This window comes from Globicephala melas, chromosome 2 (genome assembly GCF_963455315.2).
Source record: "Globicephala melas chromosome 2, mGloMel1.2, whole genome shotgun sequence".
NCBI classification, from domain to species: Eukaryota; Metazoa; Chordata; class Mammalia; order Artiodactyla; family Delphinidae; genus Globicephala; species Globicephala melas.
In genome coordinates this window covers 93,707,533-93,734,720 of record NC_083315.2, presented here as the reverse complement: position 1 = coordinate 93,734,720, position 27,188 = coordinate 93,707,533, and the positions used below count along the sequence as shown (strand labels likewise).

Here is a 27,188-nt window from a genome sequence, read left to right as displayed (position 1 = left end):
CTGCTGATGCTAGGGGACATGGGTTTGTGCCCCCGGTCCGGGAAGAGCCCACATGCTGTGGAGCAGCTAGGCCCGTGAGCATGGCTGCTGAGCCTGCGCTCCGCAACAGGAGAGGCCACAACAGTGAGAGGCCCACGTACCGTAAAAAAAAAAAAAAAAAAAAGAGAATGAAAAGGCAAGCCACAGACTGGGAGAAAATTTTTGCAAATTACATATCTGATAAAGGACTTACTTCAGAATATAAAGAATTCTCAAAACTCAATATAATAAAAAAATACAATTTTTAAAATGAGCAAAAGATATGAAAAGGCAGAAGATATATGAATGACAAATAAGCACATGAAAAGCTAATTAACATTATTAATCATTAGGGAAATGTAAATTAAGGCACAGTGAGATACTACTACACACCAATTACAATGTTTAAAATTTTAAAAATTGTCAATAACAATTACTGACAAAGATGCAGAGTAACTAGAACTCTCCTAAACTGGTGGGAATATAATATAGTACAACACTTTGGAGCACAGTTTGCCAGGGTTTTTGTTGTGAAATTTTGACTTTGAAATAACTTCAAACTTACATAAAAGTTGTAAGAATTATCCAAAGAACTCTCACATATCCTTCACCTAAATTCCCCCCAATGGTCGACATCTATGTTTGACTTATCATCTCTCTCTTTATTTTCTGAATCACTTGGGAGCTAATTGTATATGTAATACCCTATTACCCCTTACGGTTTGAGTGGAAATTTCCTAATAGCAAGGACACTTTCTATTTGACCACAGTACAATCATTAAACTCAGGAAGTTAACACTGATATAATAATGCTGTCTAATCCACAAGACCCCCTTCAAATTTTGCTGATTGTTTTCATTATATCCTTTATAGGTCCAGCATACACTACAGATTCTAATTTTAGACAGATGGAGAATTTTGAACATAATTTGGGTATTAAATAATGTTAAGCAACTGTTATATTTTTAAGGTATAAGGACAGTATTATGTTCATAAAATGTCCTTATCTGTTAGAGATATGTACTTAAGTGTTTATAAAAAGAATATGATGTCTTAGATTTTCTTTAAGATTCACTCCTAAGGAGGTGTGTGTGTGCATGTTTGTGTCTGTGTTGAGGGGTGGGGAGAGGGGAGAAATGAAATAAGATTGAATAAGATTCTAAATTTGTTGAAGCTAAGTGGTGAGTACAGGGGGTATTGTAATATTTCCCCTACTTTTAATGTATGTGTGAAATTTTTCCATAACTACAGTATTTTAATTTAAAAAATGGAGAAATGGAAGGATTTTAAGAACTGGGGTGATATGATCATATTTTAAATTTAGAAACATTACTCTGGCTGCAATAGGAAGAATGGCTTAAAGTGGGGCAAGAATGAAAGCAGTGACTAGTTTCCCAGCTGTTGAAGTCATCCAGGGAAGAGATGATGGTGACCTGAACCAAGTTAGTGGCAGTGGGATGGAGTGAAGTGGATGAATGGAAGAAATGGTAACTATCTGGATGTGAGGGATGAGAGAGAGGGAATCCAGGATTACTCTTAGTTGGCTTGGGCCAATGGGGAGGGGGGGTGCCATTTACCTAGACAAGCATCACTGGAAAAAGAACAGGTCCCTAGGGGAGGGAAAGAGGAGATGGTTTGAAGGGGCCTTGGGTCAAACTAGTGCCTTTGTGTTATCTGGCCACAACTGAGTAGATAGATGACGGCAAGATACTTAAATAATCATTATTTAGCAAATAGTATAAATAATCACTATTAAGCAAATAGTATAGGGGTAAGCAAGGCAGACAGAAGGAAATGTCACTTAAACTTAACTTGAGATAATACGATATGATTATTCTAAATCAACATGCAGCATTAGTAGCCAACTGAAAATGAAATGTAATGACAATGTCTGGGTAGATAGGTTATTTTATAAACTTGAAAAAATATGATTGGAGACAGGATATAACAGAAAGACCTCCTCAATTCACATTAAGTAAACTGGGCATGCAACATAATTCTCTTCATGGGAGTGTTGCTCATAAGATGCCTGAGTGGAAAGACATTTTTCAGTTGAAATTGCATGGTGGTACTGTTGACCCCTAGGGTCAACATGTAGGAACAGAGAACATGCACTGGGATGTTGAATCTATGGTTAAGGGGACGAGTTCGAGGGTAAAAAACTGGCGGGGAGGGGAGTAGTAGTGGTCTCGATTTTTACTCCTGGTCGTCTTCTGGGAAGGCTTAAGGGGAGTCAAAGCGGCTGGAAAACCCATCAAAGTCTGCCCTTCAGAGTTTTGTCTCCTACCAATGCCAGAGTGAAGGAGTTCCAGCAGGCACTTCTGTGAGAGACTTACTTCGTGAAAACCATACCCCTTGGCATTATCATTCCATTCTGATGGATTTGATCTCCCACGTCCCTTCAGGTTCCCCCGCTCAGTTCCCCCAGCAGAATGTGGGCTAAACCTTCCCCCAGTCTCGCTCCCATGCCGAAGCTGCTCACGCGCTAATAGCGTTCATGACACCGCTTCTCACTCAAGAGGCGGCCAGGGGCGCGGAGTTCCGGCGGGGATCCTGCTGGGCGCCGAGCCCCACCCCCACCGTGACCCCGCCCCCGGCTCGACGCCCCGCCCCCACGCCCCCTCCCGGCGTGGAGCTCCGGCTGCGATCCTTCCCCCAAGCGCGGAGCTCTCCCCATCCCTGACCCCGCCTCCGGCTTGGAGCCCCGCCCACGGTCCCGTCCCCGGAGCGAAGCCCGCCTAAGGCCCACCCACCTCCGCAAGGCCGCCTTGCCTTGCCCACCGCACTACCATGGCTGGGGGCCGCGGGGCCCACGGGCGTGGCCGGGACGAGCCGCCGGAGAGCTACCCACAGCGACAGGACCACGAGCTGCAGGCCCTGGAGGCCATCTACGGCTCCGACTTCCAGGACCTGCGGCTGGACGCGTGCGGACGGGTAGGAACGTGGCTTGTCTGGTCGGGGCTGGCGTGCTGCGGCCCAGCTCCCCTGGCTCGATCTACCCCGGCCAGGCCCGCCCGGCTCTGCCGGAAACGAACCGCCTACCCCAGCTTAGGATTCTGGAGTCCTTTCATCCCTCGCGATTCCACCCACGCTCACTTTCTGTCCTTGCGCACGCAGCCGCTTGGCGGGTCTCCAGAACCCCCAACTGGGACGAATTCTCTTACAGCCTTTCCCCCCCGTCGGCTCCAGTCTTACCTGGCCCTGTTTCTTATTCCCACTGACGTTCCATAACTTCCCTGCCTCCTTACTGTCCTGCCTTTTTTCCTCCCTGACAGCCCTTGAGTTTGATACAACAGCGCATCCGTAGGGACCCACTGCAACTTTGGGAACGCTTTGGGGGCTCTTGCACAGATCTTACTGATGCCTTCAGTCAGAAGTCTTACCTTCCCGTTTGTGTTCAAAACTATTAACCATGTAATCCCATTGTACTCCTCAGGTATCCTCCCTGTATTGTGCTGTGTGGAGCAACTTTCCTCTGTACCTTTCTCCAAGGCGCTTAGAGAGTATGGAATACAGTCTTCTTAGCTGTAATGGAGAGGGAGTGTGCTGAGTCCACCCTTTTAAAATGGCATTTGACTTAAAATATTATTTTCCTTTTTGTCTGGAAGTAAGTTAAGTTATAAGCTGCTGATACTGACAGTCTTTCCCTCATCATCCTTGAAGAATTATCTACCAAACTCTTTATAGTATTATTTAAAAAGTAGTACCTTCTTTCATCTACCTTTAAATTTATTTATTTTATTTATTTTTGGCTGTGTTGGGTCTTTGCTGCTGCACGCGGGCTTTCCCTAGTTGTGGTGAGTGGGGGCTACTCATTGCGGTGGCTTTTCTTATTGCGGAACATGGGCTCTAGGTGCACCGGCTTCAGTAGTTGCAGCACGTGGGCTCCGTAGTTGTGGCATGTGGGGTCTAGAGTGCGGGCTCAGTAGTTGTGGCACAGGGGCTTAGGTGCTCCACAGCATGTGAGATCTTTCTGGACCAGGGCTTGAACCCGTGTCCCTTGCATTGGCAGGTGGATTCTTAACCACTGCGCCACCAAGGAAGCCCCCTTCATCTACCTTTAATTCTGGCATTTTACAACATGTGCCTTATCAGCACATCCGATATTTTCTCAAGAAATAGGATCTTCGGGAGCTGTCAGGGCAAAACATTTTCCTTCTCACCCAATGTTTTCCTTCCTTCATTAACTATTTATTGTTCTAGGTATTGGGAATACAGTCAAGCACAAACCAAACCAAACCCCCTTCCCTCAGGGAGCTTACTTTTCTAGTGCTTAATTTCAAGAGTTATTTTTAAGCTGAAATAGTAAAAATGTAAATATTCCCCTTATACAAGCTTGTAATAAAATAACAATGTAACTTTCTGGTTATCTGGTAACTTCTCTGTTCCCAAACATTGAGAACCAGGAATTCGGCTCATGAAGCCAAAATACCTGTTGCAAAGTGTACACGGGGGCTCAGTACAAAGTTCCTAAGACTTCATTCAGAGACAGTTTATTTACTTTACACAGCTTAATTATCTGGTCCTAAGACTGCAAGAAAACAGAAAAGAAAAAGGTACTGCTGTAGGTAGGGATACTGATAGTCTCAGAATTTATAGCTGGTGGTCTTTATAACAAGATAGTAGAGCAAACAAAATCAAAAACTGTAATAGGCAGGTAGAAGAATTCAGATAGCTGTACCCTGAGGTACATGGGCAAATAGCCTTAACACTTTGCTAGGCAAATAATTGGTCGTCATAAGGATGAATCAGAATGTAGTCATTCAACATAGAGAACAGACTTGTGGTTGCCAAGGGGGGGTGGGTGGGGGAGGGATGGACTTGGAGTTTGGGATTAGTAGATGCAAACTATTACATGTAGAATGGATAAGCAACAGGGTCCTACTGTATAGCACAAGGAACTATATTCAATATCGTGGGATAAACCATATTGGAAAAGAATATAAAAGATTGTATATATGTGTATAACTGAGTCACTTTGCTGTGCAGCAGAAATTAACACTGTAAATCAACTATACTTCAATAAAAAAAAGTTTAAAAACGTTTTTTAAAAAAATGTAGTCATTCAACAAATACTTATTACTCGCCACTCTTTAGGGAAAGGTTATGCAAGCCCACAATCCTTTATGCAAAACCCTGAGGCCTGATACATTTCAGAATTCAGAAGTGTTTGTGTTCATGGCCACATGTGCACATTCCATACTTACCTAATACCTCACTCAGTGTCTGGAGCAGCATGCAGAATCAAACACAGCAAACCATGTGAATATTCAAATATTCACACTCAGTGGGATGGATAAAGACAATCAATAGCCTCATGTCAATTCAGGCCAAATTTGTTGCCAGTAAATTCAGCTCAGAATTATTGACCTGAGTAAACTTTAGGTTTTTTAAACATCTGAAGTTTTTTAAACTTCTTTTTGGGGGATGTGTTATAATGTAGATTTTGGTTTAGTAACATATGTATGTTATTTATAAATAACATTTTGGGAGTACATGCTAAAAATTATTTTACATACTAAAGTTTGGACACCACTAGTTGAAAATATAATTTCCTCTAGAGTTATAAATTTATTGTTAACTTAATTATCTTGGCTAATTTTCTGTCAGCCAAAGGTCTGCTCATTTATAATTTGATAGCTATTGCAAACCTCCCTCCTAAAGCCTTGCTTTTGTCTCTGGGCCCACCGGTAGTGTATGAGTGCTTCTTTTCCTACATCTTCACCAACACTGTAGTGTCAGACTTTTTCATCTTTGCCAGTAGATAGATGAAACATTTTTACTTCTTTAGTTGTAAATTATGAGGACCACCTTTGCCTGTAAGCCATGGATTTTTTTCTGTGAACTGTTCAATGTTGTTTGGATTATTTTTACACTCTATTGTCTTCTTTCTTATTCATATGTCAGAGCTATTTAGATGTTAATTTATATGTTAAGAAAATTAGCATTTGGGGTCATATATTGCAAATATTTTTCCCTAATTAACCATTATGCATTTTGATATTTAGGTAATTTATGCAATTTTTTAAAACTTTAATATAGTCAAAATGACCTTGTTTTTTTCATTTTATTGTTGTTACATGATCCCTGTGGTTTGTTTTTTTCCCTGCTCCAGTGTTACCAAAAGATTGAATTCTTCAAGACTTTCTTTTAATTCTTTCATGACTTTGTTTTTAAACTTCCATCAAATAAATATAGAAATAGCTTTTTATTTTTTAAAGTTCTTACCTCTGTCTGAGTATGAATCTAGGCTGCCCACTTTCACGCCCAACTAGCCAGTTAGACTAACACAGATGATTTTTTTCAGTCTCTTCCACTAATTTGAAATGCCACCTTTACTTTGTATGAGAGTAGGCTGGCTTCATAAGGACAGAGTCTCTGTATTTGTTCACATGTACATGCCTAGTGCCTGGTAAAAAGCTCTCAAAATTTTTTTATTAACTGAAATAATTCCCAAATGTATTTGGGTCTATTTAGAAAAAGAGATATGGGGGGAAGTCAGTGATTAAGGCATTTGACATAAAATCTAATTTCTTAGATTTTACTATCATCATTTTTTTTTGCGGGGAGGGGCATCTTCACAGACTTAAAACCAAAGACTTGCCCAGATTATCTAGCTTGCACATGTTACTTTATTTCTAGATTTGTTGTTTTTTCACGCAGACTAGTTTCTTCCCCACATTACAGCATGTGAGAATGGAGGCAGGTAAGAAACAAGAGGCCATGCTGAGCGAAGTCTTGCCATCAAAATGTAAGGGGGATGTGATGAGCAGAATCTAGGTAACAATTCTAGACCAAACACCTGAAAGTGGTTTGAATTGTGTAACTTTTTCTTTTATGTGCTGTGGTTAAAAACACATGGCATAAAATATACTAGCTTAACAATTTTGAAGTGTATAGTTCAGTAATGTCAAGTATATTTACATGGCTGTGTAAAGGAAGAATTGTGCTAGTATTTTTTTTTAATTGAAGCATAGTTGATTTAGTGTTGTGCCAGTCTCTGCTGTATAGCAAATTGACTCAGTTTTACACATAGATACATTCTTTTTTAATATTCTTTTCCATTATGGTTTATCCCAGGAGATTGGATATAGTTCCCTGTGCTATACAGTAGGACCGTGTTGTTTAGCCATTCGAAATGTAATAGTTTGCATTTACCAACCACAAACTCCCAGTCCATCCCTCTCCCTTTTGTGTTAGTATTTTTAATTAATTTCCCAAACCTCATCCTCACTCTGCTGCTCATCTTGTAAACCAGTAAAGTTTAATCGCAGGCTGTCATTAACCCTCATGCCTTGGAACCAAAAGATTTGCTCCTATGTGGAATGGCTGATAAAATTCTCAGTTTTTTATAGTCTTATCCTTCACTCCAGTACTTCTAACAGAAATAGACACATGCTTACATCAGTTTATTTTTGGGGGCCTGAGTGTGAGGAAGTGCCCAAGAAAACCACATTCAGACTGAGAAACTGGGGTTTCTGCCAGTGTTGGCCGGGCGCTCTTCCAGGTGTTGTGCACTGGGCTGAAAAGAGGGTCCCCGGGCTTCCCTGGTGGTGCAGTGGTTGAGAGTCCGCCTGCTGATGCAGGGGACACGGGTTCGTGCCCCGGTCCGGGAAGATCCCACATGCCGCGGAGCGGCTGGGCCCCTGAGCCATGGCTGAGCCTGCGCGTCCGGAGCCTGCGCTCCGCGACGGGAGAGGCCGCGGCGGTGAGAGGTCCACGTACCGCAAAAAAAAAAAAAAAAAAGGGTCCCCTTGGTCAGTGTTCCTCATCCTGTGGGGTTTATTAAGATCCTTGGGTTTTGTTTCTTGAAGAGCTAGTGTTTTTAATTTTTTTAATTCTAGGGGGGATTAGTCCAAATGAGCATTACCTCTCTTATGTTTTAGGACTGAGTTTTGTTATTCTTTCACTTTTTATACCTTGAAGATTTGTTTGGTTATTTGATGGTACTTCAGGAGAGTCTCCAACTTCATGATCTCATTGAGAAGCAAATTTAACTCATCTCTCATTGTAGCGTGCCCTTCTCTCCATGACTACTTATTATGCTGCCTTCATGTCACTTGCATTTTCAGTCTTCAAAACAAATCTTTTTTCTCATGTAGAATTTTGTACACTTTGTAGCTATACATTCTGCATTGTGTTTTCCTCTCATTAGGTGCTCTCAAAAAATTTTGGTTACCCCTTACTTTGAGTTTTTTTACCTACAAATATTCCAGGAATTCATTATTTCCTTGTGCAGGTTAAATCAAAGATTTTATCAACATTGAATTCTAATGACCATTTATCTTCTAAAGGCATGAAGGAGGTCTTACCCAATCCTAATCTTTAGAACATCTTGATTGTTGAACTTTTTAATCAAGTCCTGTTCAGCTCCAGGAGTCCTTGAGTGCCCTAATATGAGCTAACACTTGGTATCCTAAACATGTTTTGCATAAAAGCATCTTCACATGTTGGGAAGCCTCTCAGTTCACTTGAGAGAAGCCTGGCAAATATTCTGTTCTTACCTCTGAAAGCACTGTTCCCTGACTTTATTTTTTATTTTTCCAGTGAGCCTGTACTGGTTAGGATTAGGTTTAGCTACATATGACAGAAAACTTAAAATAACAAAGTTTATTTTTTTACATGTAAAAGTCTGGAGTACGGCTTTTTCTGAATTGCTGTTCTGCCATCCTTAAAGTGCCCTTCGTGGTCTAAAATGACTGTCTGACCTCCAGTCATCACATCTGCATTCCAGCTAGGTGGAATGAGAAGGGGATGAAGAAGTTTCATCCCTTTCCTTTGATAAAGTTCACTTCCTGGAAATTGCATATTACAGTTCTTTCATCTTACTGGCCAGAAATTAATCCAGTAGCCACATTGAGCTGCAAAGGCGTCTGGGAAATGTATCCAGCTAAAAAATCAGGGATTCTATTAAAAAGAAATAAAAACCAAGCTTACGTATTTTGTATACATAGCTGATTGTGTGATTCATGGTGCCACATGTAAGGTTCATGTTATAAATTTCTATTAGAATTTAATGTTGCTAAGTACTTTATTACCCTTAGAAGAATTTTTATCTTTTTTCTTTTCTGATAATGCCGCATTTCTCTTTTTGCCCTGGCTGCCTGGACATTCCAAGGGAAAGTCACAGCAACTCAGGGTTGGCATTAACAAGGGAGGGCTGATGGAAAAGACAGGTTTGGGAGTCAGAATTGGATTTGAAGTCCAGATTTGTTGCTGTGTGTTGGTGGGCAAGAAACTGAAAGTCTGAGCCTGAGCCGCCTTGTCTGTAAAATGTCTGTACAAAGGAGATTGCACCTACCTTGCAAAGTTGGTCAAGTGTCTGGACCATATGTGTATATGTTCCCTCAGCCTCCCCTTTCTCATGATATATAGATAATATAAACTGCCTCAAATCCTTTTTGGAAAAAGCATACATAAATAAAGAAGAATGGAGTATTTGGTGAAAAGCAGTTGGTTGAAAGCATACACAATTTTAGAAGAGCTATCAGATTTCTTCATGTCAAGATTTTCACTTATCTCAATATTCGAAGTATCCCCTGCTCAAGAGGCCTCCCCTGACCTGCCTGTCTGCGTACCTTCTTCTCCTCCATCACTATGTTCCATGACTTGGCTTTGTCTTCTTTACAGCACTCATCACTTTTTGAAAGCATTCGTCTTCTACTCTGTGCCAGCTAGTTGGGTTCGTGTCTGTGTAGATTTGCCTCTGAACTCTCAGTCTCTAGGGCAGCACTCAGAAGGTCATCAGCGCTCAGTGACATTTGAATGAATGGAGGCTACATGGGACATTTCAGGTCACTCCTTAGAAACTTTGAAAAGGAATATGTACTCTGTCTTGGAGGTTTTCGGGGTTTTTTGGAATTTTATTTATTTTTTTATACAGCAGTTTCTTATTAGTCATCCATTTTATACACATCAGTGTATACATGTCAATCCCAATCTCCCAATTCATCACACCACCACCACCACTCCCTGCCACATTCCCCCCTTGGTGTCCATACGTTTGTTCTCTACATCTGTGTCTCTATTTCTGCCCTGCAAACTGGCTCATCTGTACCATTTTGTTAGGTTGCACATATATGTGTTAAGATACAATATTTGTTTTTCTCTTTCTGACTTACTTCACTCTGTATGACAGTCTCTAGATCCATCCACATCTCTACAAATGACCCAATTTCATTCCTTTTTATGGCTGAGTAATATTCCATTGTATATATGTACCACATCTTCTTTATCCATTCGTCTGTCGATGGGCATTTTAGGTTGCCTTCTTGACCTGGCTATTGTAAATAGAGCTGGAGTGAACATTGTGGTGCATGTGTCTTTTTGAATTATGGTATTCTCTGGGTATATGCTCAGTAGTGGGATTGCTGGGTCATATGGTAGTTCTATTTTTAGTTTTTTAAGGAACCTCCACACTGTTCTCCGTAGTGGCTGTATCAGTTTACATTCCCACCAACAGTGCAAGAGGGTTCTTCCCTTTTCCCCACACCCTCTCCAGCATTTATTGTTTGTAGATTTTTTCATGATGGCCATTCTGACTGGTCTGAGATGATATCTCATTGTAGTTTTGATTTGCATTTCTCTCATGATTAATGATGTTGAGCATTCTTTCATGTGTTTCTTGGCAATCTGTATATCTTCTTTGGAGAAATGTCTATTTAGGTCTTCTGCCCATTTTTGGATTGGGTTGTTTGTTTTTTTGATATTGAGCTCATGAGCTGCTAGTAAATTTTGGAGATTAATCCTTTGTAAGTTGCTTCATTTGCAAACCCCCATTCTGAGGGTTGTCTTTTCGTCTTGTTTATGGCTTCCTTTGCTGTGCAAAAGCTTTTAAGATTCATTAGGTCCCATTTGTTTATTTTTGTTTTTATTTCCATTACTCTAGGAGGCAGATCAAAAAAGATCTTGCTGTGATTTATGTCATAGAGTGTTCTGCCTATGTGTTCCTCTAAGAGTTTTATAGTGTCTGGTCTTACATTTAGGTCTCTAATCCATTTTGAGTTTATTTTTGTGTATGGTGTTAGTTAGAATTGTGTATTCTAATTTCATTCTTTTACATGTAGCTGTCCAGTTTTCCCAGCACCACTTATTGAAGAGGCTGTCTTTTCTCCATTGTATATTCTTGTCTCCTCTATCAAAAATAAGGTGACCATATGTGCATGGGTTTATCTCTGGGCTTTCTATCCTGTTTCATTGATCTATATTTCTGTTTTTGTGCCAGTACCATACTGTCTTGATTACTGTAGCTTTTTAGTAGAGTCTGAAGTCTGGGAGCCTGATTCCTCCAGCTCTGGTTTTCTTTCTCAAGATTGCTTTGGCTATTCAGGGTCCTTTGTGTTTCCATACATTGTGAAATTTTTTGTTCTAGTTCTGTGAAAAATGCCATTGGTAGTTTGATAGGGATTGCACTGAATCTGTAGATTGCTTTGGGTAGTAGAGTCATTTTCACAATGTTGATTCTTCCAATCCAAGAACATGGTATATCTCTCCATCTATTTGTATCATCTTTAATTTCTTTCATCAGTGTCTTATAGTTTTCTGCATACAGGTCTTTTGTCTCCCTAGGTAAGTTTATTCCTAGGTATTTTATTCTTTTTGTTGCAGTGGTAAATGGGAGTGTTTCCTTAACTTCTCTTTCAGATTTTTCATCATTAGTATATAGGAATGCGAGAGATTTCTGTGCATTAATTTTGTATCCTGCAACTTTACCAGATTCATTGATTAGCTCTAGTAGTTTTATGGTAGCATCTTTAGGATTCTCTATGTATAGTGTCATGTCATCTGCAAACAGTGACAGTTTTACTTCTTCTTTTCCAATTTGTATTCCTTTTATTTATTTTTCTTCTCTGATTGCCGTGTCTAGGACTTCCAAAACTATGTTGAATAATAGTGGTGAGAGTGGACATCCTTCTCTTGTTCCTGATCTCAGAGGAAATGCTTTCAGTTTTTCACTGTTGAGAATGATGTTTGCTGTGGGTTTCTCATATATGGCCTTTATTATGTTGAGATAGTTTCACTCTATGCCCACTTTCTGGAGATTTTTTATCATAAATGGGTATTGAATTTTGTCAGAAGCTTTTTTCTGCATCTATTGAGTGATCATATGGTTTTTCTTCTTCAGTTTGTTAATGTGGTGTATCACATTGATTGATTTGCATATATTGAAGAATCCTTGCATCCCTGGGAAAAATCCCACTTGATCATGGTGTATGATCTTTTTAATGTGTTGTTGGATTCTGTTTGCTAGTATTTTGTTAAGGATTTTTGCATCTATATTCATCAGTGATATTGGTCTGTAATTTTCTTTTTTTGTAGTATCTTTGTCTGGTTTTGGTATCAGAATGATGGTGGCCTCATAGAATGAGCTTGGGAGTGTTCCTTCCTCTGCAATTGTTGGAAGAGTTTGAGAAGGGTGGGTGTTAGCTCTTCTCTAAATGTTCCATAGAATTCACCTGTGAAGCCATCTGCTCCTGGACTTTTGTTTGTTGGAAGATTTTTAGTCACAGTTTCAATTTCATTACTTCAATTTAATTACATAGAGTTGCTTGTAGTAGTCTCTTAGGATGCTTTGTATTTCTGCGGTGTCTGTTGTAACTTATCCTTTTTCATTTCTAATTTTATTGATTTGAGTCCTCTCCCACTTTTTCGTGATGAGTCTGGCCAATGGTTTATCAATTTTGTTTATCTTCTCAAAGAACCAGCTTTTAGTTTTATTGATCTTTGCTATTGTTTTCTTTGTTTCTATTTCATTTATATCCGCTCTGAACTTTATGATTTCTTTCCTCCTGCTAACTTTGAGTTTTGTTTGTTCTTCTTTCTCTAGTTTATTTAGGTGTAAGGTTAGATTGTTTATTTGAGATTTTTCTTGTTTCTTGAGGTAGGCTTGTATAGCTATAAACTTCCCTCTTAGAACTGCTTTTGCTTCATCCCATAGGTTTTGGGTCATTGCATTTTCATTATCATTTATCTCTAGGTGTTTTTTGATTTCCCCTTTGATTTCTTCAGTGATCTCTTGGTTATTTAGTAACATATTGCTTAGCCTCCACGTGTTTGTGTTTTTTACATTTTTTTCCCTGTATTCATTTCTAGTCTCATAGCGTTGTGGTCAGAAAAGATTCTTGATATGATTTCAATTTTCTTAAATTTACTGAGGCTTGATTTGTGACCCAAGATGTGAGCTATCCTGGAGAATGTTCTGTGCGCACTTGAGAAGAAAGTGTAATCTGCTGTTTTTAGATGCAATGTCCTATAAATATCAATTAAATCTATCTGGTATATTGTGTCATTTAAAGCTTGTGTTTCCTTATTTATTTTCATTTTGGATGATCTGTCCATTGGTGTAAGTGAGGTGTTAAAGTCCCCCACTATTATTGTGTTACTGTCGATTTCCTCTTTTATAGCTGTTAGCAGTTGCCTTATGTATTGAGGTGCTCCTCTGTTGGGTGCATATATATTTATAATTGTTATATCTTCTTCTTGGATTGATCTCTTGATCATTATGTAGTGTCCTTCCTTGTCTCTTGTGACATTCTTTATTTTAAAGTCTATTTTATCTATTATGAGTATAGCTACTTCAGGGGATGGAATATCTTTTTCCATCCCCTCACTTTCATTCTGTATGTGTCCCTAAGTCTGAAGTGTGTCTCTTGTAGACAGCATATATATGGGTCTTGTTTTTGTATCCATTCAGCAAGCCTGTGTCTTTTGGTTGGAGCATTTAATCCATTTACATTTAAGGTAATTATTGATATGTATGTTCCTATTACCATTTTCTTAATTGTTTTTGGTTTGCTTTTGTAGGTCTTTTTCTTCTCCCACTTAGAGAAGTTCCTTTAGCATTTGTTGTAGAGCTGGTTTGGTGGTGCTGAATCATCTTAGCTTTTGCTTGTCTGTAAAGCTTTTGATTTCTCCATCGAATCTGAATGTGATCCTTGCCAGGTAGAGAAATCTTGGTTGTAGTTTCTTCCCTTTCATCACTTTAAATATATCATGCCACTTCCTTCTGGCTTGTGGAGTTTCTGCTGAGAAACCAGCTGTTAACTTTATGGGAGTTCCCTTTTATGTTATTTGTCGTTTTTCCCTTGCTGCTTTCAATAATTTTTCTTTGTCTTTAATTTTTGCCAATTTGATTACTATGTGTCTCAGTGTGTTTCTCCTTGGATTTATCCTGTATGGGACTCACTGTGCTTCCTGGACTTGGGTGGCTATTTCATTTCCCATGTTAGGGAAGTTTTCAACTATAATCTCTTCAAATATTTTCTCGGGTCCTTTCTCTCTCTCTTCTCCTTCTGGCACCCCTATAATGTGAATGTTGTTGCTTTTAATGTTGTCCCAGAGGTCTCTTAGGCTGTCTTCATTTTTTTTCATTCTTTTTTCTTTATTCTGTTGTGCAGCAGTGAATTCCACCATTCTGTCTTCCAGGTCACTTATCCGTTATTCTGCCTCAGTTATTCTGCTGTTGATTCCTTCTAGTGTAGTTTTCATTTCAGTTATTGTATTCATCTCTGTTTTTTTGTTCTTTAATTCGTCTAGGTCTTTGTTAAACATTTCTTGCATCTTCTCGATCTTTGCCTCCATTCTTTTTCCGAGGTCCTGGATCATGTTCACTATCATTATTCTGAATTCTTTTTCTGGAAGGTTGCCTATCTGCACTTCATTTAGTTTTTTCGGGGGGTTTTATCTTGTTCCTTCATCTGGTACATAGCTCTCTGCCTTTTCATCTTGTCTATCTTTCTGTGAATGTGGGTTTTGTTCCATAGGCTGCAGGATTGTCATTCTTCTTGCTTCTGCTGTCTGCCGTCCAGGTTTTGTTTTTAAACCATGCTTTAGGAAAATGTGACCAACACCTATATAAAATAAAATTATGTGTAATATTTAAAAAGTAGAACTTTGGCTAAAATATTAATAATTTTTATCTTAATCTTTAATGATTGGCTCTCTAGAGAAAAAAGATTTTCTTTTTCTCTTTTAGGTCAAAGAGCCTCCTGAAATCAATTTAGTTCTATACCCTCAGGGCTTGACTGGTGAAGAAGTATATGTGAAAGTGGATTTGAGAGTGAAATGCCCACCCACCTATCCAGATGTGTGAGTACATTTAGAAATAGCTTTGATGTGATTTCAGTTCTCTGTTTTGAAAACATAAGAACCATTTGAACTTAATGGTGTTTTCTCCTTCTGCCCCTATTCCATTTAAAATTTTATTTCCTATCACTTGCATTTCATCAAAGCTACATCAGCAATAGACATTGTCATGAAACCTGTCTCCTGTTAAGTCAGCTTATAGTTAGTAGTCTCTATGGATGGTAATGTTTGCTCCATGACTAATGTTTGTTTCCTCTGATATGTTAACTTTTGTTTGTTTAACTCTTCATAAACAAGTAAGAGGAACAATCTAGAAGAAAAAGATAAAGGTGCAGTGACTATAAAAGCCTTGTGGACTTAGTTTTAAAGTATGATAGGCATTAGGACTTAGAGTAGCCTTCCAGGCCAATGGGACCTTTACTTCCTAGAGTAAAGGAGGATTTAGAGTTGCACTGTTTCTGTGGGGGGACTGCTAACGAGTTTTCACTGGGCACTCCCACACCCTGCAGGACATGTAACATCACTGGCCTCTACCCACTAATGCCAAGAGAGTTCCCCAGTCAGTGAGACAGCCGAAAACCTCATGTATTTCTAAACTCCCACTGAAGGTGATACTCCCTCTGCCTGAGATTCACTTGTAAAACAAAAGCATTAGCTATCAGGACTTGAGTATTCTTTTTTCAAAGTACCATGCATATTCCATGTAATCTTTCCCCAGACATTCCATGTGGAAAAGCAGATTGGCCTGGATGATGTTTTGTGGTTTGAGCTTGATGTGTAGGAAGCCAGTGAAGGAACGTGACAAATAAAAGGAAGTCCTGCCTTACACAGTGGGTGGTAAATGTATGGAACTTGTTATCTTAAGAGGTGATAGAGAATGTGAAAATACAGATAGGTCAAGTTGAGTTCCTCAAAGTTAGTAACCCACTTTTTGCCCAACCTCTATGCCTAGAGTAGATATAGTAGGTATTCAGAAAGTTAATTTATGCATTAATTGAAGGGTGATGAATTTTATCAAAGAAAAATAAGACAGTGCCTCTCTAGGTTTTAGTTTTCCTGACACTGTATAGGTTGTGTCTTTTCTGACACCAACAGGGTGTCCAGACAATTCAATTCAATTCTGACACTAAAACTGATAGCTGGGTTAGGGGATCAGTCCCACAACAAGACTTCAGATGCCAGTTGCAAGTCCCAGTACTTCTGATCAACTGGCTATAAATTTGCAGGTTCCCATAATGCCCATGGTCGATAATTTGCTAGAACAGCTCACAGAACTCAGGAAGGCACTTCACTTACTATTACCGGTTTATTATATAGGATACAACTCAGGACCAGCCAGATGGAAGAGATGCTTAGGCAAGGAATGCGGGGAGGGGCGCAGAGCTTCTTTGCCCTCTTGACATTGACTGATGTCCTCTGGGGGGTACACAATCACCCCTGGTTGAGAACCACTACTTTAGAGAACTCGTCAGGTAAATCTTGATGTGTCTACTTGGTAAAAATATTATTTAAGAAACAGCATGCAAATGCTTAACAAAAAGTTAAAAAGTAAACATCATAATATCAGCTACATAAAATTATGAATTATGTAGCAAAGGCATAAAGAGAACACTGGAAATTTTAAAGCAAGTTTAATTAGTGTTGCAGTTGAATTTTTCACCATTTTGTTAATATTGCTATATAATGACTGCTTGATTTTTTTTAAAAAAAATTATGTAAGTCTTGACTTGGGGAAACATTCCTATCTTTTGAGATGATATGGGGCAGGAAAACTTTCCTTTTCTGCAAAATAGTCCTTGATGCCACTGTGAGAGAGAGAATACTGGATTGGCTGGACCACACATAGACTCAGTAGTCTTTCTCCGATTTCCATCTATCCAACTAGATTGATGATTGTAGCAATCTATCATACTGAAGCATTGAGAGAATCCATAGGTAAATGAAGAGTAAAGGCTTCGCCAAGGTAAAACGCCGTGAATTACTCAGAAATGCTTGGTGGGAAGTGATGAATCATCTTCTCTTCAAATGAAGCCTACTTAATCTCAGAGTTGTTATTAGATGTGTATTGGTTGGAAATAAAAGAACCCCAAGGGCTGGTTGTACTTTCCTTGGGTAGAAAGTGTTAACTCTTAGTTGCGCTCTGTAGGGATGGAGAGGAGAGTGTGGTAGGCATCCTTGGAAGAGCAGAGTTTGCAGAGTGTGCATGACTAGATTTATGTATGAGTAAGTGAGCTCATTTACAGCAGAATGAGTGCCTGGGACACAGCATGTTGTAGGAATACTAGATAGATCACTGTGGCTCCATCTCGCCTAGTATTCTTGTCCTGCTTTATGCTGGAGTGCACTAATGAGCACAGAGCGTCTGGACTCTGGCAGGTGAGCTGTCTGAGGAAACTGACGTTGAGGGGCAAGCCAGGATGGAGCGTTACCATACAAGGGAGCTCATGGTGAAGTTACTAGGCTAGAATCACACACAGAGCTGGAGTGATTTTTTTTTTTTTTTTTTTTTTTTTTTTGCACTACGTGGGCCTCTCACTGTTGTGGCCTCTCCCATTGCAGAGCATAGGCTCAGCGAGCCGGCTCCGCGGCATGTGGGATCTTCCCGGACCGGGGCACGAACCCATGTCCCCTGCATCGGCAGGTAGACTCTCAACCACTGCGCCACCAGGGAAGCCCTGGAGTGATTTTTTTAAAAGGCAATAGACAGTAATTGATGCTAAAAATTTAAATCAGGTTGTAAAGCTGAAATCACACAGAGGAGTTGGGGAGACCCCTGATCGAGCCCCAATCATGTATGTCTGGTCCTCTGGGGGATCAGGGCACCCGACTGCCCACACTGACAACTAGCCAGCCCACTGCTGCCCCCACAGGCTGCAGGTGCCTCCATGCTGAGTACTGTGTCAACAGAGTTGCTGGGGTAAAGTTAAAATGCTTTTGAGATGAAAAGAAATGTTGCTGGGGGTACAGAGAGATTCACAAATGAGGCCCTTATGAAATCCCCAGGCCCCGAGCTTGGAACTTAGCAAATATTAATGCAAATAATCTGTACTTTCTCGAGTAACTCCTTTTTGTTTTTTTCTTTTCCAGAGTCCCTGAAATAGCATTAATGAATGCCAAAGGTCTGTCAAATGAAACTGTTAATTTGTTAAAGTCCCGCCTAGAAGAAGTGGCCAAAAAACATTGTGGCGAGGTATGATTTGTTAAACTGGAATTATGAGAGGATGGTAAAAATCTCGTCATGTTCAACAGTGTTTGCCTTCTGGCGTTTTCTTTGGGTTAAAGGCTTTCCCGTTGCACCTCAAATCTAAATTTCACTAGGATGTTTTGGGTTTTATTGGTATCTACAAAGGGGAACATTGCTGTTTGTATTTTTTTAATTAATGGTATTTATGAATTACAAATTGTGGAGTATATATAGATAGTACTGTTGCTTAAGAATTCTTCTGGAAGCACTTTATATGAACCTGGGCATTCTTTTTGCACACTTTGGTCCTGACATCATGACCTCATCTTGACTTCAACCTTTATGCTGGAAAATGTTTGCAGACAAGTGATATCTCACCAAACTTTGCCACCTCTCCAATTTTCATATCAGAAGGACTGTTTTTCTTCTCAACAATTAACAATACACTCTCCTCCATCAATGTCCCTTTTATACCTGAGCATTTACACCTAGTTCAATACTGATTCTTTTTTAATTCTGTGACATCACAGTCTACATGAGCTCCCCCTTGGGTGGCAGAACTCTCTCTCTGGAGGGCTACGCTAGGTGACTTCTTAGGGCAGAGTATTACTGTGTGTATTAACTCTGTGTATACTGTGTGTATAATTACAGAGAGTATTATTATCTCTTAAATATAATCTATTTCCTCACTTTTGTATAAGATCACTCAGTGTTTTTGCCTAGGTAGCTCATGCTTAACTATCCCATCCTATAAAAATTGAGAAGAGCTAGGTAAGGGCTAACCCTAGGCCTCCATGTCTATGCTGGGCCTCTAGGAAAGTGCCTGGACAGTTTTTTACTTGCATTCTATAACACATTGAGTCACAGCCATCTAAGTTGCGTTTCCAAGAACTTCAGTGATTGTTGTAGTATAGAAAGTGACTGTATGACAGCCAGGTCATGGAAGCAACCTAAATGCCCATCGACAGACAAATGGATAAAGAAGATGTAGTAAATATATGCAATGGAATATTACTCAGCCATAAAAAGGAACAAAATTGGGTCATTTGTAGAGACGTGGATGGATCTAGAGACTGTCATACAGGGTGAAGTAAGTCAGAAAGAGAAAAACAAATATTGTATATTAATGCATATATGTGGAACCTAGAAAAATGGTACAGATGAACCGGTTTGCAGGGCAGAAATGGAGACACAGATATAGAAAACAAATGTGTGGACACCAAGTGGGGAAAGTGGCAGGGGGTGGGGGTGGTGTGATGAATTGGGAGATTGGGATTGACATATATACACTAATATGTATAAAATGGATAGCTAATAAGAACCTGCTGTATAAAAAAATAAATAAAATTCTAAAATTAAAAAAAAAGTGATTGTATGAAAAACTGACACCATTTCCTCTAAGATCAGGAACAAGACAAGGTTGTCCATTCTCACCATTATTATTCAACATAGTTTTGGAGGTTTTAGCCACAGCAGTCAGAGAAGAAAAAGAAATAAAAGGGATCCAAATCAGAAAAGAAGTAAAGCTGTTGCTGTTTGCAGATGACATGATACTATACATAGAGAATCCTGAAGATGCTACCAGAAAACTACTAGAGCTAATCAATGAATTTGGTAGAGTAGCAGGATACAAAATTAATGCACAGAAATCTCTTGCATTCCTATATACTAATGATGAAAAATCTGAAAGAGAAGTTAAGGAAACACTCCCATTTACCACTGCAACAAAAAGAAAAAAATACCTAGGAATAAACCTACCTAAGGAGACAAAAGACCTGTATGCAGAAAACTATAAGACACTGATGAAAGAAATTAAAGGTGATACAAATAGATGGAGAGATATACCATGTTCTTGGATTGGAAGAATCAACATTGTGAAAATGACTCTACTACCCAAAGCAATCTACAGATTCAGTGCAATCCCTATCAAACTACCAATGGCATTTTTCACAGAACTAGAACAAAAAATTTCACAATTTGTATGCAAACACAAAAGACCCTGAATAGCCAAAGCAATCTTGAGAAAGAAAAACAGCTGGAGGAATCAGGCTCCCAGACTTCAGACTCTACTACAAAGCTACAGTAATCAAGACAGTATGGTACTGGCACAAAAACAGAAATATAGATCAATGAAACAGGATAGAAAGCCCAGAGATAAACCCATGCACATATGGTCACCTTATTTTTGATAAAGGAGACAAGAATATACAATGGAGAAAAGACAGCCTCTTCAATAAGTGGTGCTGGGAAAACTGGACAGCTACATGTAAAAGAATGAAATTAGAACACTCCCTAACACCATATACAAAAATAAACTCAGAATGGATTAAAGACCTAAATGTAAGGCCAGATACTATAAAACTCTTAGAGGAACACATAGGCAGAACACTCTATGACATAAATCACAGCAAGCACCTTTTTGACCCACCTCCTAGAGAAATGGAAATAAAAACAAAAGTAAACAAACGGGACCTAATGAAACTTAAAAGCTTTTGCACAGCAAAAGAAAACTTAAACAAGACGAAAAGACAACCCAAGATGAAAAGACAACCCTCAGAATAGGAGAAAATATTTGCAAATGAAGCCACTGACAAAGGACTAATCTCCAAAACAGACAAGCAGCACATGCAGCTCAATATCAAAAAAACAAACAACCCAACCCCAAAATGGGCAGAAGACCTGAGTAGACATTTCTCCAAAGAAGATATACAGACTGACAACAAACAAATGGAAGGATGCTCAACATGACTTATCATTAGAGAAATGCAAATCAATACCACAATGAGGTATCACCTCACGCCAGTCAGAATGGCCATCATCAAAAAATGCTGGGAAAAAAAAAAAAGTGCTGGAGAGGGTGTGGAGAAAAGGGAACCGTCTTGCACTGTTGTTGGCAGTGTAAATTGATACAGCCACTATGGAGAACAGTATGGAGGTTCCTTAAAAAACTAAAAATAGAACTACCATACGACCCAGCAATCCCACTACTGCACATATACCCTGAGAAAACCATAATTCATAGAGTCATGTACCACAATGTTCATTGCAGCTCTATTTACAATAGCCAGGACATGGAAGCAACCTAAGTGTCCATGGACAGATGAATGGATAAAGAAGATGTGGCATATATATACAATGGAATATTACTGAGCCATAAAAAGAAACGAAATTGAATTATTTGTAGTGAGGTGGATGGACCTAGAGTCTGCATATAGAGTGAAGTAAGTCAGAAAGAGAAAAACAAACACCGTATGCGAACACATATATATGGAATCCATATATATATGGAATCTAAAAACAAAAAACAGGTTCTGAACAGCCTAGGGGCCGGACAGGAATAAAGACACAGATGTAGAGAATGGACTTGAGGACACGGGGAGGGGGAAGGGTAATCTGGGACAAAGTGAGAGAATGGCATGGACATATATACACTACCAAATGTAAAATAGATAGCTAGTGGGAAGCAGCCGCATAGCACAGGGAGATCAGCTCGATGCTTTGTGACCACCTAGAGGGGTGGGATAGGGAGGGTGGGAGGGAGACCCAAGAGGGAGGAGATATGGGGATTTATGTATATGTATAACTGATTCACTTTGTTATAAAGGAGAAACTAACACACCACTGTAAAGCAATTATACTCCAATAAAGGTGTTAAAAAAAAGAAAGAAAGAAAGTGATTGTAGCACAGTCTGGACAAAAAAATAGGCCTTGGGAATTATTCCAAAGTTCTTTCTAGTTTAAGTCATTTCTAGTGTAGTCTAATGTCTAGCTGAAAAATAATATGGAGTTATATTGAAAATTCAGCTACAGAATCCTCTGGTTTCTTGGATTCATGATTTGTGATTTTTTTTGAAAAATTTTTTGCTGTATTTTATTTTATTTTTACAATGCAGTGTTATTAAGTATAATCACTATGCTGTACATTAGATCCCCAGAACTTATTTATCTTATAACTGGAAGTTTGTACTCTTTGACCAACATATCTCCCCTTTTCTCCCACCCCCTCGCCCCTGGCCCCTGGTAACCACCATTCTAGTCTCTGTTTCTTTTTTGTTTAAGTTATTATATTTTATTCTGTTTATATTAGTTTAATACTTTCTAAATTTAACAAATGAATTAATGTATGTCAATGCTGTCTTACAGGTAGAAAAACCAAAATATCAAACCACCAAATTATATCTCAAGAGTACATGTTTTCTTGGAACTTGAGCCAAAATTGAAAGTTAGGGGTCCCTAACACTCTAGTTACTACCTCTGGCTCCTAGGCCGTGGAGACAACAAATACCACAAAGCTGTTCTACTTTGAAAAATGAATAATTATGTGTAAATACTTTACTTTGTTTATAAGTTCAAGTAAGGAAGTGTTCAGTATTCAGTTCTGTCCGAATTCAGTTATCTATTACCGTCTAACAAATTTTCCTAAAATGTAGCAGCTTAAAACAACAGCACTTTTAGTCTTTGTTTCTGTGAGTTCAGCTTTTTTATATTCCACCTGTAAGTGATATCGTGCAGTATTTGTCTTTGTCTGACTTGTTTCACTTAACATAATGCCTCAAGGTCCATCTGTGTCTTGCAAACAGGAGGATGTCCTTTTTCATGGCTCAACAATATTCTGGTGTGTGTGTGTGTATCACATCTTCTTTATTCACTTATTCGTTGACACTTAGGTTGTTTCCCTAGCTTGGCAATCGTGAATAATGCTGCAGTAACATGGGAGTACAGATATCTCTTCAAGATCCTTTGTTTTCATTTCCTTTAAATATATACTCAGAAGTGGGATTGCTGGATCATATGGTATTTCTATTTTTAAGTTTTTGAGGAACCTACATACTGTTTTCCATAGTGGCTGCACCAATTTACATTCTCACCAAGAGTGTACCTGGGATCCCTTTTCTCCACATCCTCGCCAACACTTGTTATTTGCTGTCTTTTTGATGATAGCCATTTTAACAGGTGTGAGGTGATGACACATTGTGGTTTTGATTAGCATTTCCCTGATGATTAGTGATGTCGAGTATCTTTTCATATGCCTATTGGCCATTTGTATGTCTTTTTTGGAAAAATGTCTGTTGTGTTCCTCTGCCCATTTTTTAATTGGATTGTTTGCGAGTTTGGGGGGGGTTATTGTTTTGTTCTTTTTGTTTCTTTTTGGCTGCGCTGCGCCTTTGTTGCTGCACGCGGGCTTTCTCTAGTCGTGGTGAGTGGGGGCTACTCTTTGCGGTGCTCGGGCTTCTCACTGTGGTGGCTTCTTTTGTTGCGGGGTGTGGGCTCTAGGCACACGGGCTTTAGTAGTTGTGGCTCACGGGCTCTAGAGCGCAGGCTCAGTAGTTGTGGCATGCGGGCTTAGTAGTTGTGGCTTGCGGGCTCTAGAGTGCAGGCTCAGTAGTTGTGGCGCACGGGCTTAGTTGCTCCATGGCATGTGGAATGTGGGATCTTCCCAGACCAGGGATCGAACTCATGTCCCCTGCACTGGCAGGCGGACTCTTAACCACTGCACCACCAGGGAAGTCCCAGATTGTTTGGTTTCTTTTTTTTGCTACTGAGTTGTATGAATTCTTTATGTATTTAAATATTGACTCCTTATCAGTTATATGATTTGCAAATATCTTCTCCCATTCTGTAGGTTACCTTTTCATTTGTTGATGGTTTCCTTTGCTGTGCAGAAACTTTTTAATTTGATGTAGTCCCACTTGTTTATTTCTGCTTTTGTTGTCCCCCCACCCCCCTGCCTTTTTTGGCTTTATTACAAATTATACTTTTTATTTTGAGATAATTATAGATTCACATGCAATTGTAAGAAATAATACCAGGAGAGCCCAAGTACCCTTTACTCAGTTTGCCCCAATGGTAACATTTTTGCAAAACTGTAGTGTAATATCATAACCAGGACATTGACATTGATACAGTCAAGATACAGAATAGTTTCATCACCACAAGATCCCTAATGTTGCCACCTCCTGACACCCCCATGCCCTCCGTGATACCTGACAACCACTAATCTGTTCTCCATTTCTGTAATTGTCTCATTTCAAGGATGTTATATAAATAGAGTCACAGTATGTGACCTTTGGGATTTACTCCCCTTCCCCCCACCACTTCAGCATGATTCTGTGGAGACTCATCAGACTGTCACATGTATCAATAGTTGTTACTTTTTATTGCTGAGTAGTATTCCATCTTATAGGTGCACCACCGTTTGTTTAGCCATCCACCAGGTGAAAGACAGCTGAATTATTTCCAGTTTGGGGCTATTAAAAATAAAGCTGCTGGGCTTCCCTGGTGGTGCAGTGGTTGAGAATCTGCCTGCCCATGCAGGGGACACAGATTCGAGCCCTGGTCTGGGAAGATCCCACATGCTGCAGAGCAACTAGGCCCGTGAGCCACAACTACTGAGCCTGCGAGTCTGGAGCCTGTGCTCCGTAACAGGAGAGTCCGCGACAGTGAGAGGCCCGCGCACCGCGATGAAGAGTGGCCCCCGCTTGCCGCAACTAGAGAAAGCCCTCACACAGAAACGAAGACCCAACACAGCCAAAAATAAATAAATAAATAAATAATAAAGCTGTGTAAACATTTATGTACAGCTTTTGGTGTGAACACAAGTTCATTTCTCTGAAGTAAATGCTCAGGAGTGCAGTTGTGGGTGTATGGTACCGTGTGTTCAGTTTTTTAAGAAACTGCCCGAATTTTCCAGGTTAGCTGACCACTTTACATTACCGTCAGCAATATGTGAGTGACCCAGTTTCTCCACGTCCGTGTCAGCATTTGATGTTGTCAGTTTTCTATTTTATCCATTCTAATAGAAATTGTGATGGTTAATTTTATGTGTCTGTTGGCTAGGCCATGGTACCTGGATATTTGGCCAAACATTATTCTATATGTTTCTGTGAAGGTATTTTTTAGATGAAATTAACATTTAAATCAGACTACTTTGAGTTAAGCAGCTTACTCTCCATAAGGTGGGGGTGCCTTACCCAGTCAGTTGAGGGCATTAAAAGAAGAAGACTGGCCTCCCTGGAAGAAGGAATTGCCAGGAGATGCCCTTGGGACTTGAACTGCAACATCAACTCTGCCCTGGGTCACCAGCCTGCTGGCGTACTCTGCAGAATTTGGACTTACCAGCGTCTGTAATCATGTGAACCAATTCCTTAAAATCAATCTCAATCAATTTTTCCCTCTCCCTCCTTCCTTCCTTCCCTCCCTCCCTCCCTCCCTCCCTCCCTCCCTCCCTCCCTCTCTCTCTCTCTCTCTCTCTCTCCCCCCCTCTCTCTCCCTCTCTCTCCCTCTCTCTCTCTCTCCCTCTCTCTCTCTCTCTCTCTCTCTCTCTCTCTCTCTCTCTCTCTCTCTCTCTCTCTCTCTCTCTCTCGACATACACAGTCGGCTCTCCGTATCTCTGGGTATTACATCCGTGTATTCAGGCAACCATAGATGGAAAATATTCAGAAAAACAATCCAGGAAGTTCCAAAAAGCAGAACTTGAATTTGCTGCATGCCGACAACTATTTACATAGCATTTACATAGTATTTACAACTATTTACATAGTATTTTCGTTCTATTAGGTATTGTAAGTAATCTAGAGATGATTTAAAGTATACTGTGGGAGGATGCACATAGGTTATGTGCAGATACTATACCATATATATATATATATATATATATATATATATATATATATATATGGACACATACCCCTTCTATTTGGTTCTGTCTCTCGGGAGAACCCTGACTGATACAGATGTGTACTGCGAGGTGAGGCAGAGCGGCTGTTGTAAATAAGGAGGTCAGGAGAGGCCCCACCAGGTGACATGTGAGCAGAGGCTGAGAGAAGCAAGACGATGGACTGTGTAGATTTGGGGGAGAGGGGGACAAGAGCCAGTCTGGAGACTAGCTCTTATTTACATCCAGTCTTGTATGTTTTATCAGATTTATACAGAAAATGCTAGTAAATTAAACAGATTAGCAAAAGAAAATCCCTCCACTGCTTGGCTCCTGGCTCCTTTCTGGTGTAGAAATGGTTTCTCTTTGACGTGATGGAAACTGCCTTCTTTAACCAGCTTTCCTTAAAAGAGCTTTTCACAGAATAGTTTGCCTCTTAGACTCTAAACTAGTGTTTCTAGTGAACGCCACAGCTTCTAGTACAATAAAAAATACAGCTTCCCCCAACAATAGCTGTGGTTTCTCCCCAAAAGAAAGGTGAACACCAGGCAAACTATATATTCTTGTGTACAATGAATTCTGTTACTTTTTACCACCCTAAGTCCTTTTAGGAACAATAATTTTTAATGTGCTTCATTGTAATTGAGGAAAAAGAAATTTCAGAGTGGTGGTCCTCATCTGCAGAAGGAGCTTGGCACTCTTGACCTCTTTGGGGTTGGAATAGTTGGTCAGTGTGGGGTCCCAGAAACCCTTGCTCTGTTGATTTACCAACCAAGCTATGGTTTATGATTTAGGGGTTGGGGAAAGTGGCTTCCTACATTCACATAGGATGTCTGAGAGGGGGACCTTTTTCCTTCTGATACTGTGAATGCTTCCCTAAGTGGAAATGAAATGCTTTCTAAGTATTAATTAGCCTCCTACTGGTCCATTACTAGCAGGGAGAGAGTGAGGCCTTTAAGCATTTGCCTCTGTACCCCGGTAGGATGTTTTCAGGATGCTGTATGGATAGATGAAAGCTCTCATGTTAGCAATGATTATTCTCTGCTCAACTGTCATTATGTAGGCAGGTTTTCTAGCTGGGAAGGTAGTCTTTACTTTTATGCAGTCTTAAATATTTTACCAGATTTATTTATACAGAAAAACATTTTATCGGATTTATTATACAGAAAATGCTAATAAATTGAATAGGATTGCAAAAGAAAAGTGAAGTTTTTTATTTATCTAGATAGTGATTTTTCTTGATGGTAA

The 27,188-nt window shown here is 39.7% G+C and overlaps 1 protein-coding gene across 4 annotated transcripts in view; it reads left to right on the top strand.

Annotated features, from left to right (window-relative positions):
* Positions 1–2,673: 2,673 nt before the first annotated feature.
* EIF2AK4 (eukaryotic translation initiation factor 2 alpha kinase 4) overlaps positions 2,674–27,188 on the top strand; it is a 114,323-nt gene continuing 89,808 nt past the window's right edge. For 3 of the 4 annotated variants that reach the window (XR_009563048.1, XM_030843069.3, XM_060294475.2), the window contains exons 1-3: positions 2,674–2,952; positions 14,993–15,105; positions 18,190–18,292. Coding sequence is in view for 3 of the 4 variants with exons in the window: in XM_030843069.3 (XP_030698929.1) it covers positions 2,809–2,952; positions 14,993–15,105; positions 18,190–18,292 (360 nt within the window). In the remaining variant the exon portion in view is untranslated. Of the gene's footprint in view, positions 2,953–14,992; positions 15,106–18,189; positions 18,293–27,188 lie in introns of those variants that run through there. The other variant, XM_060294477.1, reaches the window with a different exon arrangement.